This window comes from Astatotilapia calliptera, chromosome 4, assembly GCF_900246225.1.
Source record: "Astatotilapia calliptera chromosome 4, fAstCal1.2, whole genome shotgun sequence".
NCBI classification, from domain to species: Eukaryota; Metazoa; Chordata; class Actinopteri; order Cichliformes; family Cichlidae; genus Astatotilapia; species Astatotilapia calliptera.
In genome coordinates this window covers 10253162-10273750 of record NC_039305.1, presented here as the reverse complement: position 1 = coordinate 10273750, position 20589 = coordinate 10253162, and the positions used below count along the sequence as shown (strand labels likewise).

Sequence of the window (20589 nt, the reverse complement as noted above, 5' to 3'; positions counted from 1 at the left end):
CTGAGCTATATTTGGTTTCTTGGGCTCTCGTTGTCCTGCATATGCATCCTCTAAATTATGTATTCCTGACAACTTTTTTTTCAAAAGATTCTCAAAGTGATTTTTCTGACTCAGAGAGTAATTTCTTGCTTTTCATGCTGATGAGATCTGCGGTAGTTAATTAGGAGTTCATTTAGGTTATTTGTAATGTGTTGACACAGCACTGGTTCATGTCTTAGATTGGGTCTTCATAGCTCAACGTTAAGTTAGTCTGAAGGACTAAAAATAAGTGAAAAGTCAGTCAACGTGCAAAGGAAAACTTCAAATTACCCTCATAAAGCCTGGGCATCTATTGCTCAAGACTAATTCAAAAATATTAATAACAACAATTCAAGAAAGTCTCGCTCCTTGGAAGAAAAATCTATAGAAATCACGGTGAGTGACGCAGTAGATTATGTTATGTAGTAGCGGAAGAATATGATATCTGCCCTCCTTGTTTCAGCCGAACAGTTTTCACAGTGACACAAAACAATCCCAACAGTGGCGGATGGATGTGCGGTAGGGTATAATATCAAGGCTTTATAGTTAACTTTAGTCAGGCTATAATTTGTCTCTGGTCGGTGTCTTTGTATGGCAAACACCAGTGTTAAGCTTGAAGTGAAGCAAGATTACGCTCCCTGTCTGTTTGAAGCTAACTGAGGAGTTAGCTAGAATGCTAACATGATGCTCAACCCGTCAGACGGTCTACCAGATGACCGAAAGTCCTTGTACCCTCAGTCCCAAAGTAGTGCATACAAATGCGGCGACAAAACCAGCCCTATTAGCGTCATACTGGTTAGCTCTGGAAGCCGAGGGAACAAACTCCTTTTCCGATATCCCTACCAAAAGGTCGCTGAGTGTCCGTCATCTCTCTCAGGTAGGGGTAGCATTAGCATGAAGCAGAAACATAAACATTTACGCACACACAGATGTCGCTTCCACGTAATTACATATTTACAGGAGATAATAAAGCAGCAGTGTAATCCAGGGCAGACCAACAGCCCCTTTTGTTGTGATTATCGACTTTGGAACTGCGGATTGTCTTTTTTCTTTTCTTTTTTTTTTCTTTTTTTTTGAGGATCGGGTCTGCTTGTTCTTCCTTCTTGAAGTTTCCCTCTTGGCCTCTCAGATTGTTGTTGGTGGATGTGCCACATAAATTTGATGTACTTTTGTTCATTCACAAGTTCCTCTTGTTGCTGGTGTTGCACCAAAAAGTCATTGCAGTTGTTTCTGTGTGTCTTTTATGACTAATAACCTTTCTTATAATTGGAAATAGGCTGCAGTCAAAAAGATTTCCGAACAGGATTTTATATAAAATAAAGCATTTACTTGATTTGCCAGTATCTGTATGTCTCAGCGTTATTGCACCTACTGTGTTCTAGATCAGGACTGGCCCAGGTTTCTCTTAAAAATGCATTTTAATGACACTTTTTACCTGGATAATTCAGAGATATATAAAAGTTCTACCTTGTGATAGGACTGTTCTTTCTCGCTCAGAATGACATCATATCATTCATGAGCGATATCTTTGAGACTGTAGGCCGTGAAGTTATTTACAGCAGTTTAAATACCAGCAATTGTGTTTTTGGCAAATACTGGCACAGTACTGATGCTGAGAGGCTTTTACTAGGAACAGGGACACGAACTAGGACAGTAAAAGCATGTGTCTCTCTAACACAATTTTATGATTAGTGAGTTGAAGTCAGATTCACAGTGGTTCTTATTTTTGTTATGAGTCTAATATGTATTTTTCATAATGACTAACTCTCACTGATATCTGTCCACAAGCAAAACAGCGGAATCCATATGTGCTGAACACATCTGGGGATGAGCTTGATGACCAGGATGGTGATTCAAGGTATTTCTACAATCTTCATTTTTTTTATGTATTATTCAACTTACTGTTTCATTCTGAGATCCAAATGAGCTTATTAAGCTCATTATGTTTTCCTCCATCATGCTTGTAATCTTTTTTCCCCCATCTAGACACACTTTTTGTTTTTCAGCAATATTATAGATGCTGACACACATTTTAAATCAGTGGTTCTCAAACTGTGGGAGAGTGGGGATTACCAGGAAAAACTATTAGGTTAAGCTATTAGGTTATTGAAAACGTTGAGCTGTTGAGAACCACTGATTTTAATTAATTGTGTGGATGACCTTTAATAAACTTTATTAAACTGATAAAATAATTGAGTAAAACAGTTCAGTATATGATATATTTTTAAAAAAAACCAAAAACGTTCACCTCACTTTGTACCTAATATTTGTCACAGCCCGAGGTGCTGTTTGGATAGACTCACTTTTCCCAGCTGCTAAGAGATACACTCACTGGCCACTTTATTAGGTACACCTTACTAGTAATGGATTGGTCCCATTTTCCATCTGTTTAAAGGTTTGATGTGATGTGCTTTTAACGACGCTCTTCTGCATGCCTTGAGTCTAAGCTCAAAATAGTTTGTCCATTCTCCTTTGTCTTCTGGCACCAACAAAACATTTTCACCCAGAAAAGCACCACTTACTTAACATTTTCTCGGTTTTAGACCATTCTGTGTAAATGCTAGAGTTGGTTATGCAATTTGACTTGACTCTGTGCATGCCTAAATGCAGTGAGTTGCTGCCATGTGATTGGCTGATTAGATATTTGCATTAACAAGCAGTTGAGCAAGTGTATGTAGTATAGTGGGCAGTGAGTGTATGTAACCCCCTAATGTGCATCTTAAGATAGGGCTGTTCGATATAACGATATATATCGGATGACAATATAAAAACGTCTATCGTTTCATTTTACGCTATCGTTTGTTTCATGGTGTCGCAAAATAAACTGTTTACGGCAATATTTTTTCATCGTTTTGATGGTTACTGTAGTGGCTATATAAATTTCTTAAAGTTCTCTCTTTCTCTTATATTTTATATAACCACACTACAACGGACAAGCGCCTGTTTTTATGCGTTGTGGTTAGCAACAACGACGGTAACAGCATCGTGTGTCCGCTTGTTTATGTTCCACATAAACCTTTCACAATAAAGCTCAAGATCCTGTTGAGACTTTTCAAAATAAACTGAATCACGTGAAAGAGCAGATCATTTACGGATGAGAATTTAAAAAGAGCCGCCAGGTGCTAAAAAATAAACCTTAGACTCAAACGTTAGAGCAGGCTTTTCCCCTCAGCACGCTGTGTGATAAATACTCACAAAGAAAACGGCGGCCTTTACAACTTATGTCTAAAAATGTATAGTTTCATGCATCGTTTAAAACACGCGACTCCAGGTACATGACACGCAGCTGGAAACACTTCCCGCAAGACGAGCTGCCCGAGATTCACAGAATTTACAGAAAATGTTACATTTTTGTGATTTATATCGTTATCAGGACGATATAATTCTTATATCGGGATATGAGATATTGGTCATATCGCACAGTCCTATCTTAAGATGAGTTTCTATTTTGTCTTTCATGCTAGTAGATTCCATCAAGGCAGTTACTGTGTAACCACACCAGCAGTCACGTTCTGAATTTAGCTGGGACTCTTCTTCATCTACTGAGTAAAACAAAAGAGTAAAACTGCTTTTCAGTGATGCCACATATGTGTCAATAGCTGTATAATGTTCATATAAGTCTGTAAAATACCCTATTCATAGAAGCTTTGTTTACGTCATTTTGTTATTATTAGCTTTATTAAAGCAAGCAGTGCCATTCAATTGCATAAGAGCAGCTTTCATTTGGTGTTCATGACGTGAAACATATCTTAGATATTGGGCAGGTAGTGTAGGAATTTTCCAGACTAATTTAGCAGAACAAAAATAAGAAAATTTTTGTTGAAAATCAGAATTATGATTTTTCTGATATATATTCTATTACTTCCCACCAGCAGCATTTAAAATTTTTTGAAGCACTACATTAACTGTATTAACCATAAAGATAATTCAGACTTATTTTATTGTACTGTCATATTTTATTACAAACTTAGTTACCTTGAAAACCTTTGAGGCGGGTATAGAAGCTCACTAACCAGCACTGCTGGTATTAGAACTTTAGCACACCAGTGTTTTCACATCACACTATCACATGTTTGTTCGGCTTGTTTTGATGTCCATTTTTATGCATTTAGCCCAACTGTGTGTTGCATTTTCCCTTTTGTTTGTTTTTTTTTTCTTCTTTTTTGTGGCCCAATCCCCATTTCAGAGAGCAATCTCCACTAACTGACGAACAGTTGGTAGCAGGGTAAGACGAAATCATTCTAAACCACCTTTCCTTCGCTTAGATCACCCCTGTCTTTTTATCCCCTTCTTTCCTATTTTGTGTCTTATATGGATCTCCAACCCTGATCTAAGTACACAATCCTTTTAAAATGTCGTACAAGAATGAATCAGTGCTTTGGTTTCTACAAAATATGAGTTTAAGGCTATCATTGAAGCTTTAGTCTGTATTGTTTATATTACCTTTAGCATGTAGAGTAAACTTTAAAGAACACAGTTCAAATTGTGGTGGTGGAGTAAGTCTGTGGTGTGTTTAATTTTTTATTTTATTTCCGAGAGTTAACACCTTAATTTGTGTCCTTTTGATCACAGCATGAGTTACTTAAGTCAAACCAGCATGAGTCTTTCACACTCTTCATTCATACAGCGATTGCACCTTTTCCGCAAAGAGGCCTTTTTCCTCTTTTCGCCTCTCTAGTAGGCAAACAAGTTTTGTTTTCCATTTATACACTTGTTGAATTTAATTACAGGCAGATGCATCTGATTAATGTAACCTCTCCGATAGACAGGAATGTGAAAAGTATAAGCAAACTGAGCTAATTTAAACTTTCTCACTCATCTCAGTTGTGTCTGTGATGTCCGCGCTCTCCCCACACTGCACATTTTCTTATTGGGGTTTTTCCCTCTTTTAGGTTCTCTGACATCGTCCTCTCCACAATCCTGGCCACCAAATCTGATATGTGTGGAAAGAAGTTTGAACTGAAGATAGACAATGTTCGATTTGTGGGCCACCCCACCCTGCTTCAGCATCCTCCTATCATCCAGGTAGGATCATTTGTCGGCCGCTTTTGTCAGAGTCTTCGAATTTGGACAGTCTGTAATGTAATCGGCCTACAAATGTGGGCACAGAAGGATGGGTTCCTGAATTTGGACACAGCTACGATACCTGACACTGCTTCTTCTTCTTCGGGGTTTAACGGCAGCTGGCATCCTTGTACATGTGGGTGGCTGTAACTCAGGTGGCAGAGCAGGTCAGCCGCTAATCAGAAGGTCGGTGGTTTGATCCCAGGCTGCCTCCTGGCTGCATGCCAAATATCCTTGGGCAAGATACTAACCCCATGTTTGCCTACTGGTGGTGGTCAGAGGGCCCAGTGGCGCCAGTGTCTGGCAGCCTCGCCTCTGTCAGTGCGCCCCAGGGCAGCTGTGGCTACAATGTAGCTTCCCATCGCCAGTGTGTGAATGTGAGTGTGAGTGGGTGAATGACTGAATGTACTGTGAAGCGCTTTGGGGTCCTTAGGGACTAGAAAAGCGTTATACAAATGCAGGCCATTTACCATTTTACATGCAGTGCTGCCACCTTCTGTTTCAGTCCGTTATTACACTCTTAAATCCTACTACTTATTACTGCGTCTTTTGGGATCTTACAAAGCTTCAAACCACGCTTCCGCTATTAAATTAGTTGTCAACGATTTTGATAGTCGACATAATTGTGACTAGTCGACTAATCGTGGCAGCCCTAGTCTCTAAACATGTGGAGTGAGGCCTAAATGAAGGTCTGTAAGATAGAGTGAGAGTCTTGGCACAGTGTTCACTGATTTTAAAGAAATATAATAGGACTGACTAATCAGCTGTTGGGTCTCCAGCTCCTTTGTTTTGATTAATGACATCTGCTCACTTGTTCTGTCACATGTGGAGTGTTGCTCATTAATGTGGTCACGTGCTGCTGAAAGCTCCTACAATACAAATGCGTGCAACATGTATAAGCAAATATTTTGGTTCACTGTTGATAAACAATTCAATTCACGTGTTTTATTATTTATTTATGCAAACTCCTTTATTATGAAATCTGTGCCACATGTATTTTGTAAGTACTGGTTTTAGCCACGATCTCGTGACACGTGAAGTGAATTCTTTAGCTCAGAGTTGAACTAATTTTATGACAAGAGCTGTTCCATCCGGTTGTTCAGTGATGACGCGACGAATCCTACTTCCGGGTCTAAAGTAGTCTGCGTTTAATATGGCTTTTGTGTTGTTAACATGTTTAATGTTATGTATTTTCTTCTATTTGATCTCAAAAAGCTCCTAAAACTGTCAGTGATCACTGTTGACCTCCCTCGGCTTTTATTACCACTAATCATTTATTTAAGCTCAGTTTTTAAAACCTTAGGATGTAACTACATCCCAGCCCATGCAGCAGTATATGAATGACTAACCTCGTATTGTGGATGGATTATCTCAGTTGTTCTCCTGGCTGAAGTTTGGTCCTTTTACAGCATCCTGCCATGCAATTACATTTGTTCCTGACCACCGAGAACACTCACGTTAACTTTTATCGAGTGGAAAAAAAGTTAGCTTGTTTATATTATGCTAACATAGCTGTGTCGCTAGCGGTCACGTAGCACATCATTATATACCAGCTAGCCAAACTTCAGTAACCCTACAAACGTCACTGCTGTTTAGTTTTCTGTCTTCATTTATGCTGGAAGTGATAACAGAGCTGTACGTTTTAATTTGTTTCCAAAACCCCACAGTCAGGACATACTATATTGTATTTAGATAGATAGCGAGCTAACTCCCTGCTAACTTCTAACTCCGTTAAATGTCATAAATTCCGTTTTCATGGATGCCTGGATGTTAAACTCAATTGTTACACCTGGTAGAGCAGAACGCTGATCATTTTATTAAAGATGAAAGACTTTAGACAGTTTTTCAACTCTCAGTAATGCCATAGTGATCGTTTGATATGTGGACCTGCAGCGGAGTTTAGGTCCAGACACGGCTAGTGACGTCAGACTGAACAACCGGATACAGAGGTTCCTCTCTCTGAAACGGGTCGCCAAGCAACACCAAACTGGTCAAAAACAGGGGTTCATTTAAGAAGCCACTAAAGCAGTACCTGCAGAGCTTAACTCAAACATGAATGGCAAATTATTGTTGTTGTAATGTTTTACGTCTTTGTTTGTTGATTTTTAGCGAAATGCTGCGCTGTTTTGAAATTTGTTGTTGTATGTTGACTAATACATAAACAATAAACAATAGAAAGTGTCAACTATTATTATAATTATTATCATCATTATTATTATTATCATATTGTTGTGTATCGGTACTTAGCTTGAATAAAAGTGTTTTATATTCAATTGTGGCTTGTTTGAAATTTGGCTGAAGCTCCCTGCTGTCAGTCTTTTAGTCTAATGACTCACAGCATGTGTTGCTAAGATAATGGTGTATCACACAGGGTGGAGAAAATAGAGAAATATGAAAGTCACAAGGGTTGCACTTATTCTTTACAACAACACCTACTGTATCTGACTTAAAATTACCATGAAGCACTTTTGTTTACCTAAACTGAACATTTCAGTCCACAGTAAATTCATAAGATCATTGTACAAGGCTGGTGTGACATATCATGGAAGTTAGGCCTTAAGGTTAAGGCTTAGCTTCCATAGCATTTTGATTAGGTCTTAATTATTTAATTCATTTTACAAGTGAAAAGTGTGAGACCTCCTTTTATCAAATTAAATACTGTACTGCTCTTTTTGTTACAACATTTGATTTTGTTGCACTGGACATTGGAAAAGTTGTGGCAGGTTTTATTTGTCATAGTCTTCCAAAGAAAAAAATAAATCTAAAAAATGGCATCAGTTAGTAGTTTTGACCATAACAGCAAAATAACAAACTGTAAACTGACATTTTAATATAAAGGCTTGTCTAGATTTTGCATCTGGTGATAAGTTTGTCTTTTTTTCTTTGCAGGTTTCTAAAACAGATCCTTCACCCAAGAGAGAAATGCCAACAATGATCTTGTTTAATGTGGTATTTGCACTCAGGGTATGCACAAGATGTATTTTGATTTTAATTTTAAATGTTTAGGATTAGGATTCACCTTTATTGTCATTACACATGTGTAAATACAGGGTTATGAAGTACAATTTGCATCTAATTAGAAGTGCAAGAGTAGTAAGTGCAATAAGAGCAATTATATACAGATAAGTGGAGAGCAAATATACAGATGTACTACGGGCAAATGTACAGATATACTGATATATGTCAGATATAGGTCGGTACCTGACCTGCGAGGCCAAATGTTTGTAACTGTAAAACTCTTGATATTGGAAACTTTAAACTTAATAATAATTTACATTTAGTTAGCTTGGGTGGGACACATAGATTTTGTGGGGGTTTTTTTATCTGTGAATGGGAGTGGTATGGGTAGCTGATAATATTCCAGTATACTTTATCAGTGAGAGCATGGTAACTTAGAGGGAGGAAGGGGGGCTTAATCACGTTGACCAGTGCGCCCCTCCCCATGCTGAGTCATGGTTCCCAGTAAGAGCAAGCAAAAAGTACTTAGTCATGTTTTTAATATCTTCCTGGCAACAGTGGAAATTCTGTACAAAAACACAGCAGGCCCACATGGCAGTATGTAAACCAAACACTGCTACATTTTGTTTTCATGTATTTTGTATGTTTATTATTTATGTTTATAATTAACATTATTTGATATTCTTATTTCTCTAATAAAACCATATCAACTTGCATTGAATAGGGATGCACCAATTGTGAACTTCTGAGAAGATGATGATGGTTGAAGTTGATGGTGAAAATAACAATTTGCCCACTTGCCAGTGCTAATATCCATCCATCCATCTTCTTCCGCTTTATCCGGGGCCGGGTCGCAGGGGCAGCAGCCTAAGCAGAGAAGCCCAGACCTCCCTCTCCCCTAGCTTATCCGGGGGAACACCAAGGCGTTCCCAGGCCAGCCGAGAGATATAATCTCTCCAGCGTGTCCTGGGTCTGCCCCGGGACATGCCTGGAACACCTCACACAGGAGGCGCCCAGGAGGCATCATTGTCAGATGCCCAAACCACCTCACTGGCTCCTTTCGATGTGGAAGAGCAGCGGCTCTCCTCTGAGCCCTTCCCGGATGGCTGAACTTCTCACCCTATCTCTAAGAGAGAGGCCAGCCACCCTTCGGAGGAAGCTCATTTCCGCCGCTTGTATCCGCGATCTCGTTCTTTCGGTCACTGCCCACAGCTCGTGGCCATAGCTGAGGGTAGGGACGTAGATCGACCAGTAAATTGAGAGCTTCGCTTTTACACTCAGCTTTCCGGAGACTTCACCACGACGGACCAGTGCAGCGTCCGCAGCACCAATCCATCTGTCGAGTTCCGGCTCCCTTCTCCCATCACTCGCGAACAAGACCCCGAGATACTTGAACTCATCCCCGACCCAAGTGGGCAGTGCTAATAGAGATATTTTATTTGATTATTTTATTTCTGTAGTTATTTATCCACTTCTGCTTTGTTGGTAAAAAGACATTTCCATTATAAACAGTTTCTGAGTTTTTCAACTATTTAAAAGGCTCCACATATACATAGGTATTTTTGGCCTTTGTTTACACGTAAACAGCATTTTAGTTCACTGGACATGGAGCCTTTGAAAAAACCCCATATTTAAATGGAGAAGATTGATTTGTTTTGCATCATCAAAGGTGTGTGCCTTTATCTCATTTTTGACATCAGTGTCAAAAACACTGTTGTTGTTTGTAGACTTCTAATTGGTCAACATATCTATAAAGTTAGAGTTTTATTACTTTTGCTTTGGCAAAAGCACTTGACTCTGCTTTTTACATTTTCACCTGTCTACATGTGAAGCCTGAAACACCTTTTAACATCTGAAGTAGGGGAACAGTTACTGTAACAAAACACATAAGTTATAAACACTGACAATTGTAAATATCAAGTTATTTACCAGTACGTCAACAAGAGTCATATAGTCTGTAACAATGTTTGGCTAATACGCATTGATGCTACTGATCCATGTTCAGGAGGTGGAGGTACTAATTAGAAGGTTAGTGCTCCAGGCTGCATGCCAAAGTATCCTTGTGAAAGTTTTATCACGCACTTTGAGCACTCACGTAGAGTAGAAAAGCACTATGTAAGAACCAGTCACCAGTCCATTTACCTTAAAGTAAGATCTACTTTATATCCAATATGTTGGGAAATTCTTGTGTCAAAGCAGCAAAAAAAACATTAAACACAACTTATATACATGTAAAATATTACTATACGAATTAAAACACTGTATAACAAAACAGTATCGTAGTGTGAAAACTGTACAAAAGAAATTTAAAAAAAAATCAGAATGTAAAATAAAATATAGGAGCTCAAGAAGTAAAAGTTTATTACAATAAAAGTAAAATTTTAAATAAAATACAATAAAAAAAAAAGCTGCATAAAATTCCTCAATAAAGTAAAAATAGCTCAGTAAAACAAAAAAAAATTTGTGTTATATACATTTCTCCATCTTTGTTTTCATACCTAAGGTGGACTGATTATAAGAAACAATAATTCCATGTACAACAACCTCACATCTGCTCAAGTTTAATCAAAATGCAATTCGTAATTCTTAACATTATAAGATGTAGAAATTATTGCAGAGCCTTTGTATTGAATTGCGTAAATATGACAAGAAATAAACATCAAAGATGTGCTCAAAAACAACATTTATACTGAGCGTGTTAAGTCATATTCATTCATCTTTCAGCGGGTGCCATGCTAGGATCATTAACTGACGTTAGGTGTAAAATAAACGGGATGTTTAATAGTTAACAACTGACAGCCTGGACATGAATGTGAACTGATCCATGTTGTATGCAGCGCTTTGAGTACTCCGGGAGAGTAGAAAAGCACTATATAAGAATCAGTCCATTTACCATCCACACAAAAAAGCACTGGTGTTATAATCAAAGTGTAACAGATACATTTTTCTTTCTTTGCATAATTATGACATTTAAAAAGTGGCTGATTTTCATCTCTGGCCTGCAGGCAAATGCTGACCCATCCGTCATCAGCTGCATGCACAACCTGTCACGCCGCATTGCCATTGCTCTGCAGCACGAGGAGCGCCGCTGCCAGTATCTGACCCGCGAGGCCAAACTCATGCTGGCCGTCCAGGAGGAAATTACCACGACTGAAAGTGAGATACAAGCTCAGACTACACATCAAATTTGCAGCTTGGTCTTAGTCAGACTTACATCTTTGTTAACATAGAATATTGGTATTTTGCTTCTGGTATCAGCAGATGGAAGCCCCCAGTCCCCATTTAGACAAATTCTTCCAAAGTGTAAGCTAGCAAGAGACCTCAAGGAGGCGTATGACAGGTGTGTGACCACATGCATTTTACATTCATTTGTTTGGATTTGCTGTCTAAATTTGTGTAATATATGATTCTGCAATTGCTGATTGTGATGATGGTGCTTTTTCAGCCTTTGTACAACCGGTGTGGTGCGACTTCACATCAACGACTGGCTGGAGGTGAGCTTCTGTTTGCCGCACAAGATCCACAGAATTGGTGACACCTACATCCCCCCAGAGGCATTAGAGCGCAGCCTTAAGGCCATAAGGTATATTACAGATTTGTTTTTCTTTTTATGTGACGTTTTCTTACATCTCACAACATCTTATTTGATTAGCTGTAACTAGAAGTATCTTGTTTACAGTTAAAGACACGGGAAGGGTGGGGAAGGGGGATTAGCTGTTCTAGATGAAATAAAATCAGCAGATGTGGGCTGTGTTGCTACAAATGGCCAACTAAAAACACCTATAGACCTCATTTGTCAAAACATAAACACATGGGTGTAATAGCTTTTTTATGTCATATTTAAAATGATATTATTTATATTACACATTCATAACTTACTCTGTGGTTTCTGTGGATTCCTTCTGTTTTTTCACACATTGCATCTTTTCATGACAAAATAAGTTCATCCAGTTGCATTTGTGATATAATCAATTGTGTTCATAATGTCTAATAATCATAATAATATGAATAAATTGTTAAGGCCAGAAAACAATCATTTTGTGACAGCCAGCTTGGAATATTAAAGTACAAACTAATTTGCTAAAAATGGACTTATCACAACTTATAACTTCAGCAATCATTCAAATGCACACAGTTGTACTACGTTGGCTAGTCAGCTTAGGTCTATACATAACCATCAAATAACACAGCTTTGTCAAAATCCCTCTTTGATCCACAGGTCACCTTACCCTTCAGCCCTTTAGTCAGAATAGTCTAATTTCCCCTCAGTTTATGTCAAAGAAGTTTTGTGCCTTAATTAGCTGGATTGTATTTGGTAAGCAAATGTATGTGTTTAATATATAAAGCACTCAAACGATGCAGAATTTAGTGTGGTCTTTAGTGCCGCCTACTGGCATTTCAATGTAATAGCTGTAGTTTTGATCAGCTCTCTCATTAGTTGCTGCTGCCCTGTGCAGGTACTTGGTTGGACCCCTTTTATCCTTCAGAATTCTTCACGGCATAGTTTTAACAAGGTGCTGGAAACATTCTTCTGAGATTTGGGGCCATGTTGACATAATAACATCACAAACAGGTTGCTGCAGATTTGTCAGTTTGTAAATGCAATTGGGATTTCTGTCAAATTTTAATGAGTCTGTGTAAGCCTGTGTAGCCTCAGTTTCCTGTTCATATTTGACATGAGTGGCAGTGGGTCGTCCTGGTCGCGGAACACTGGACCAGCTCTTTGTCCTCTCGAGGATACTTGAGGGCGCATGGGAGTTTGCCCAACCAGTCTACATGTGTTTTGTGGACCTGGAGAAGGCATTCGACCGTGTCCCTCGGGGCGTCCTGTGGGAGGTGTTGCGCGAGTATGGGGTGTCTGGCCCATTGCTACGGGCCATTCAATCCCTATACAACCGTTGCAAGAGCTTGGTTCGCATTGCCGGCAATAAGTCGGACTCGTTCCCGGTGGGTGATGGGCTCCGCCAAGGCTGCCCTTTGTCTCCGGTTCTGTTCATAATTTTTATGGACAGGATTTCTAGGCGCAGCCAAGTGGCGGAGGGCTTTCGCTTTGGTGGCCTCAGAATCTCATCTCTGATTTTTGCGGATGATGTGGTTCTGTTGGCTTCATCGGGTGAGGGCCTCCAGCTCGCACTGGAGCGGTTCGCAGCCGAGTGTAACGCAGCGGGAATGAGGATCAGCACCTCCAAATCTGAGGCCATGGTTCTCAGCCGGAAAAGGGTGGAGTGCCCACTCCGGGTCGGGGATGAGTTCCTGCCCCAAGTGGAGGAGTTCAAGTATCTCGGGGTCTTGTTCGCGAGTGATGGGAGAAGGGAGCTGGAGATTGACAGACGGATTGGGGCTGCGGCTGCAGTAATGCGGACGCTGCACCGGTCAGTCGTGGTGAAGAGGGAGCTGAGTGTAAAAGCGAAGCTCTCAATTTACCGGTCGATCTACGTCCCTACCCTCACCTATGGCCACGAGCTGTGGGTAGTGACCGAAAGAACGAGATCGCGGATACAAGCGGCGGAAATGAGCTTCCTCCGAAGGGTGGCTGGCCTCTCCCTTAGAGATAGGGTGAGAAGTTCGGCCATCCGGGAGGGGCTTAGAGTAGAGCAGCTGCTGCTCCACATCGAAAGGAGCCAGCTGAGGTGGTTCGGGCATCTGGCAAGGATGCCCCCTGGGCGCCTCCTGGGCGAGGTGTTCCAGGCATGTCCCACCGGGAGGAGGCCCCGGGGCAGACCCAGGACACGCTGGAGAGATTATATCTCTCGGCTGGCCTGGGAACGCCTTGGTATTCCCCCGGACAAGCTGGAGGAGGTGGCTGGGGAGAAGGAGGTCTGGACCTCTTTGCTTAGGCTGCTACCCCCGCGACCCGACCTCGGATAAGCGGATGAAGATGGATGGATGGATGGGCAGTGGGGTGGTCTACTGCTGTAGCCCATCTATTCCTAGGTTCAATGTGTTGTACATTCAGAGATGCTCTTTTGCACACCTTGGTTTTGACAAGTTATTTAAGTTACTGTTGCTTTCCTATCTGACCTGCATCTAAAAGGCATTTTCACCTTTTTCTCTGTAAACCTGAAAGATGTCTGTGTGGGAAAATCCCAGTAGATCAGCAGCTTCTGGCATCAACAACCGTTCCACATTCAAAGTCACTCAAATCATCTTTTTTCCCCATTCTGATGCTCAGTTTGACTGTCTTGACTATGTCTGCATACCTGAACACAATGAGTTGCTGCCATATGACTGGCTGATTGGATATTTAGTTAACAAACAGTTTAATATGTATACCTTTGTCTTTGTATGTAAAATAAACTAAATGTGTGTTTCTTTCAAACAGAGTCTGCTTGTATGTGGATGTATGTTCATTTAGAATCCGTATTGTGTGTCTGATCCTGCAGACCCTATCATGCCCTGTTGCTTCTGGAAAATGAGAAAACACTCCTCAGCCAGCTTCCCCTGGACTGCTCCCCTGCATTGATCCGCCTGATTAAAACCTGCTCAGCAGTGAAAAACCTGCAGCAGCTGGCTCAGGATGCTGACCTGGCCTTACTTCAGGTACAGGACAGTCACACTACCTGGATCAGATTTCCAGTTTAAAATGTCAGATGTGATTCTCATGAATTTATCAGATGAAATTAGTTTTTATAAGTCTAAAAGATGCATTAGTTGTGTTTAATACACAAAGATCTATAAATCATTGTGCAGTATGCATCACTGATAGAATAGAGGAAAGTTAAAATGTGAAAAAGTGTACTGTACATACATATATACTTTTAAAAAAGTATAACCTTCAGAAGTTGTTTAGTCAGGTGGTCTTACTGTCATCTAGTGGCAGATATATGTAATGCAAATCTGAGAAAATCCCCATGTGTAGCTCTTATTTGCTTATTTTGCTTTTATTTGGCATCCTAGAGATTAATTGACAAATATTTTCTCATTTAGATCTTTCAGATTGCTGCTCATTTGGTTTATTGGGGCAAGGCAATTATCATCTACCCACTGTGTGAGAATAATGTCTACATGCTGTCTCCGCATGCCAACATCTGCCTGTGAGTATCTGATGTGATATAAGCCAGCTGGGAAGAGGAAATGAAGCACACTAATGCTAAGCACTCATCCATGGCATTTCCTCATATAGAGAGGCTTCCTGATCTGACTTGCAACACTGTTTGGAATTAAATTTAAAAGATGTTCTGTGATGGAATAAGCTCTGTGTTGTTCTCTTCTCCCTGAATAGATATTCACCATTGGCTGAGCAGTTTGCCCGGCAGTTTCCTGGTCATGATTTGCCCTCTATGTTAGCCAAGTTCTCACTGCCTGTCTCACTGGCTGAGTTTAGAAATCCCCTGGAAGCTCCCACACAGGAGGTGGGGGTTATTGCATGATGTGGAATACATGTGTGAAGCATTTCAAAAGAGAAATACTTTTATTAAACCTGTGAAAATGTCCCAGTTTCTTTTCTTTTTTTTAAATTTGCATGATTTCAGGCATGTTTAATGAAATAATCTGATGTATATCTATGTCCTGAAGACAGAAATATATATGAAAACTGAACACAAACATAAGTTATAATACTTATAATCCTTGAGGTGGGCCATCATTCTTCGTCTTGTTCTGGCAGTGTAGGTCCTGATGAATTATTAATGGAAAAGGGACATCGTCTCTAGTGTGTGCATCCTCCATTTTTCATGAGAACAGGATCAGACTCTTTCTTGTGGATCTATTTTAAAACATATTTGACCTGGTTACGTGAGCATTTTCCGATTCCCTTATTTCAGTTTATCCTAATGCAGTTTGCTGCTCTGCTGGTTAACCAGGCCCAGTTAATCCAGATGGTGGTTTGGATGCTGCAGCGCCGCCTCCTGATCCAGCTGCACACTTATGTGTGCTTGTTGGTACCACCCAGTGAGGATGAGCCTGGGCTGAGGGATGAAGACCCTCCGCTGGCTGCCCGAGTAGGAGGTCGCAGTCTCAGTACCCCTAGTGCGCTCAGTTTTGGCTCACCGAGTATGTCCTCCCGCCTCTACTCTTCTGCTCTTACGGCTCTAACTCTGTACTATAAAATCTGACATTCTTCTTGTTTTGTGTAGCCAGCAGTGATGACATGACCCTAACCAGTCCCAGTATGGAAAACTCCAGTGCAGAGCTGCTAACTGGTGGAGACTCCCCACTCAACAAGAGGATGACTGAGACACTGCTCGCCAGCCTGTCAGAGCACGAGAGGCAGTTTATTCTTAACATCCCTGCTGCACAAAATCCAGAGGATCTGCGGATGTTTGCGAGGTGATTAAATCTGCCTTTAACTGACAACAGGACCATAGTGTGCTTGTTTTATTAAGTGTCCTTAAGGTTGCCATTGTTCTGTTTTATGTTCAAACATGAGAGCGGTGTACATGGATGACATGAACTAACTGATTGCCTGCCTTTGCCTCATATCTTAGAAATGAAATGTTTATGTCTCTCAATAGATAAAAAAGTATTTGTTCAGTGGTTTGAATAAATCTACTTGCATAGTATTGTAAAATTTAATTGGGCAGCATAGGCTAAAGAGTTAGTTTACCAGCAGTTAGGTGGAGATCAAAAGTGTCTGGAGAGCTTCTCAGCATTCCAGTGCTGCCACCTTCACAGCAATGAAGGCTCCCATCAGAGGTGCAAAAGTCCTGTCTCATGGATGATTGACACTGTTGATCAGTCAGTGAAACTCTTTCTCTTGTTAACTGCTTCCAGGCTACTGCACTATTTCCGAGGACATCACCACCTGGAAGAGATTATGTACAATGAGAACATGAGGCGCTCGCAGCTAAAGACGCTGTTTGACAAGTTCCGCAGTGTCCTTGTGGTTACCAACCATGAAGATCCCATTATTTCAATCTTTCAGTCACCGATGGACTAGCTGTGCAGACAGTGTTTCAGCAACTGGAAAATGTGTCAGTTTAGGAGAAGTTAATGGCCTGCTGGGCTCACAGCTAAGTGGTCAAAGACGTTTTAAAACAAAATGCCTTGACTGCAAGATGTTTTTTCTGTATGAGCCAAATGTTTGTTTACAGTAATAAATTATTTTGTATATATCAGACATGCCTTAAGGTTTTTTTTGTGAATATTGGAAGTGTGTGCAGTGTTTAGTGGAGGCTTCACTTCATCTTCCCGTGCCCCAGATGTGTTAGATCATCTGTGCTGTCCTCAGAGGGGCACAGTGAGTAATGATCATTCCAGACCTTGAGCTACCTCTCCTTAGGAATACCTGATGTGGAAAGAAAAAAGGAAGAGTCTAAACATCAGACAGACTTTTCCTGCTCTGAGGGAAACAGATCAGGCCAAACATCTGTGAAATCACTGAGGTGGAAATTTCCCAAGTGTGAATGTTTATTAAAAATCACAGATGAAACCAAACGAAAGGCGTGTGTAAAGGCAAATTACAGAAACCCCCCCCCCCCCCATTTTTTTTAAACAGATGCTAACAAACCGAGTCTGTAGTTCTTCAGTCTACTTTCCAGTACAGCTTTGCATCACTACCATAAAGCTGCAGCTTATTACTAAATGGTTGAGGAAAACAAGCAACATTTATTGTAGAATCTCCACTGCCTCCAAACTACAAAATTACAAATATACAGTTTAATTTCATGTGTGTGAGACACATCCCAACAAAGCAATCATGTATTTGTATGATTTTTATTCTTCTTCAGTGTTAAACTCTTTAAAGAGATCAGATGAGTTTCAGGAATTTTCCTGTTAAGTCCTTTTGACATTGTGCTGTCCTGTATCAGGCTTCACGGCATGGGGACTTAAATCGTTCATGACATTTCCAGACAGAGTCTGTCTCTCTGCCTCTTTATTCACAACGCTAACAGAGGGGTGCCCACGTAGATAAAAACGCCACGGCTTCTTGGCCCATTCCCCGTGGGACTCTATTCCGATGCGTGGTGCTGATACGATATCTTGGGGTTTTGCCGGACTTGTGTCGGGATCATTCTCCAGCCACACATCTGGGTCTGAGGCTAAGTCTCGACGGTCAAAACATCGTGGTATATTTAGAGCCTGGCAGAGCTTTGAAGGCCCGTTGCAGAGCTCTTTTTCCTTCAGCTGACGGGCTCCCTCTTTGCGTCTGGCTGCCCTCAGCTGCCTCATGACGGCCTGACCCTGTAGGGGCTCGAGTGAGCGCAGCAACACAGCAGCACCCTCCCCTGAGCAACACAGCACACAATATGCATCAGTCAGCAAGGCTCCACTCTGTCTCCTTCCTTTTACCCTTTAAACAGCGACTATTGAAGCCATGAACTGCTGTTTATGTTTAATGTTGTAATAATGAAGAATGATCAAAACTGGCCTTTTCACATCCATTGTTAACAATAATAAATATATGAATGTAAACAAAATTAGTGACATAATGTACAAAACATATTGCACCTTTGGTGGGTATAGCGTTTACCTTCACTAGACACGTTCATGCATAGGTAGATGCCATAGATTGGATACACGTAGATTGTGCCAGGCTTCATAAACATGGCTGTGTTTCTCTCGGTGCGTTTGCCTCCCGCCGAGTGTGAGGCCTTGTCCTCCCCTCCAAGGTAAGCTTCAGTTTCCACTATTCTTCCTCGCAACTCCGTACCATCTGCACACCTGTGGACCAGCACCTGCAGGAACAAAGGACAGGGAGATTCTTTCTCTATATCCACAGGATGGTGGGTTACATAGATTTGTCATTTAGCTGAAGGATGCTACCTACAAAACACAACTTTGACAATCAAAACCACAACAAATGTCTATTTTTAATGTCATGGCAAAAGTCCTATGAAAGCAAAATAATAAGTATCTCTGACCTTATTCTGTTAAGCCAAATATTCCTTTTGCTTCAAAAACTGGGTACGGACGTATTTTCATGAGGTGTACAATGAACGATCAAAGAAAATCCATGCTTGCCAGCATGCCAGTTTTGCTGCTAACAAAAAAAAACAAAACAAAAAAACTACACCTCAATCACACTTTCATGAATGAAATATTCCAGCTCAAAATCTTTATTGATTTATACTTGTTGGGAATAAAATAATAACTAGGGCGCACTGCACCAGCATAAGAACAATTGGTCTGAGGATTTCAAGCAGGGACCGTGATGTGCTCGCATGTGAAGGTCGTTGGGACCCTGCAAGGATATCGCTATTACCTACTGCCAAACCTGGCTGGAAGATGCTACAGGCAGCATAATGTTCCCCACAGTATCTCCAGAGTATTTCATATCAGTAACATGGACTCAATGCAAACTTGTTCTCAATTGTGAGGAAACCAGGGTTTCAGTGGTGGACCTGCAACTTCTGCTCACAACTGTACAGTTCTGGGGTGTGATGGAAAGTCTACTGAAGTATGTTGTGCCACCCTCATGGAGGGTGTTTCTGACAGGTTGCTCAGAAATATAACCTTTACACTCTTGAGACTTTGCTGGTAGACACAATAAACCTCCAAAGGCTTGTATGGAAGTGCCATCATGGAAGAGGTGGACTACCTTTGCAGCCTGAATGGTCGCAGGTATTGTCTCATACTACAAGTAGTGACAAAACTAGAAATAAAATCAGTTGGATAAGGAAAGAGCAAAACCTGATAAATCATTCCCTTTTTGGGAGACTTGTTTTTGCCTCTCCAGTACGCCTGTTGTCAATTTCATTTGCACCAAAGAAGGTAAACTAGGTCAAATAAATACACAATGGTTTATGGACAGATTAATATCCCTGAAGTTAGCAGACTTTGTTTTTGAAGAAGCATATGTGTTTAAATAAACAAATAAGCAACAGTTAGACAGCGTTAAAAATGGGAATCAGTGCTTAACAACTTAAATACAATCACTGAAAGTAAGTTTATCAGGCACATTCAAACGTACAGAGGCCAGTTACTAAGATATAAATTGAAAGGTGAAGTTAAAAAAACAACAATTTTAAACTAAAATAAATTTTCTTCCCTACATTTTGTGCCTCCTGACTTTTAAAAACACACACACACACACACACACATTTACATACAAAGGTGTTAAATTCAGGTGAGAAATCAGCCTACCTTGCCGAGGAAGGCTTTAGCCAAACTGATGCAGGGCTGCTTGAAGAAGTCCTCTCCTAGCCTGTGCTGCTGCTCATTCCCGGTAAAATAACAGCTTCGCTCCGCCTCAGCACTCTGAGCATTTTCACACTGACTGGGCTGCTTCTTAAGCGCGGTTTGTGAGTCCTTTGGCTTCAGCTCCGTGTCCTTGTTGTGTTTATTTAACGACACAGTTTGTTCAGATGTTGCCGCCGCCAGCGCTAGCATCTTTCTTTTTCGCGCTGCCATCATCTTATCGTAAATTCAGAAGGTTTACAGATTTTTTAAAAAACACATGTAGGACGGCGTGTATTTATAAACCCAACAATACGTTTATTCAATATTTAGTATTTAATTCACAATACAAAGAGTCTTATGGAAGCCGTTCACGTACTAGCATACAGGAAGTGGATATGATTGTTTTGGTATCTCTTAAAGGGACCGCGCACTTCTTGGAGGTAGTGGGAGACGTTAACCTTCAAGGCTTTCTCCTAGAAAGATTTTATT

At 40.7% G+C, this 20589-nt stretch overlaps 2 protein-coding genes across 9 annotated transcripts; one reads left to right on the top strand and one right to left on the bottom strand.

Annotated features, from left to right (window-relative positions):
* The first annotated feature begins 474 nt into the window (after nt 1-474).
* On the top strand, nt 475-17096 carry nprl3 (NPR3-like, GATOR1 complex subunit). Of its 8 annotated transcripts, none has more exons than XM_026164528.1 (14): nt 475-895; nt 1807-1876; nt 4205-4243; nt 4911-5043; nt 7972-8046; nt 11046-11196; nt 11302-11380; nt 11486-11623; nt 14424-14580; nt 14968-15074; nt 15263-15392; nt 15843-16032; nt 16116-16308; nt 16753-17096. In XM_026164528.1, the coding sequence occupies exons 1-14, from the start codon at nt 700-702 to the stop codon at nt 16916-16918; spliced, it is 1824 nt and encodes a 607-aa protein (XP_026020313.1). In that variant the 5' UTR covers nt 475-699; the 3' UTR covers nt 16919-17096. The 8 variants fall into 8 exon arrangements, with proteins under 8 accessions (XP_026020313.1, XP_026020311.1, XP_026020312.1 ...); XM_026164526.1 differs by having other exon boundaries at nt 15819-16032; XM_026164527.1 differs by having other exon boundaries at nt 11299-11380.
* Nucleotides 17097-17367: 271 nt separating this feature from the next.
* On the bottom strand, nt 17368-20589 carry mpg (N-methylpurine DNA glycosylase). The gene is made up of 3 exons (XM_026164534.1): nt 20065-20589; nt 18452-18656; nt 17368-18206 (listed from the first exon to the last, which is right to left on the bottom strand). Exons 1-3 carry the CDS (start codon nt 20332-20334, stop codon nt 17755-17757), a joined length of 927 nt encoding a protein of 308 aa, XP_026020319.1. The 5' UTR covers nt 20335-20589; the 3' UTR covers nt 17368-17754.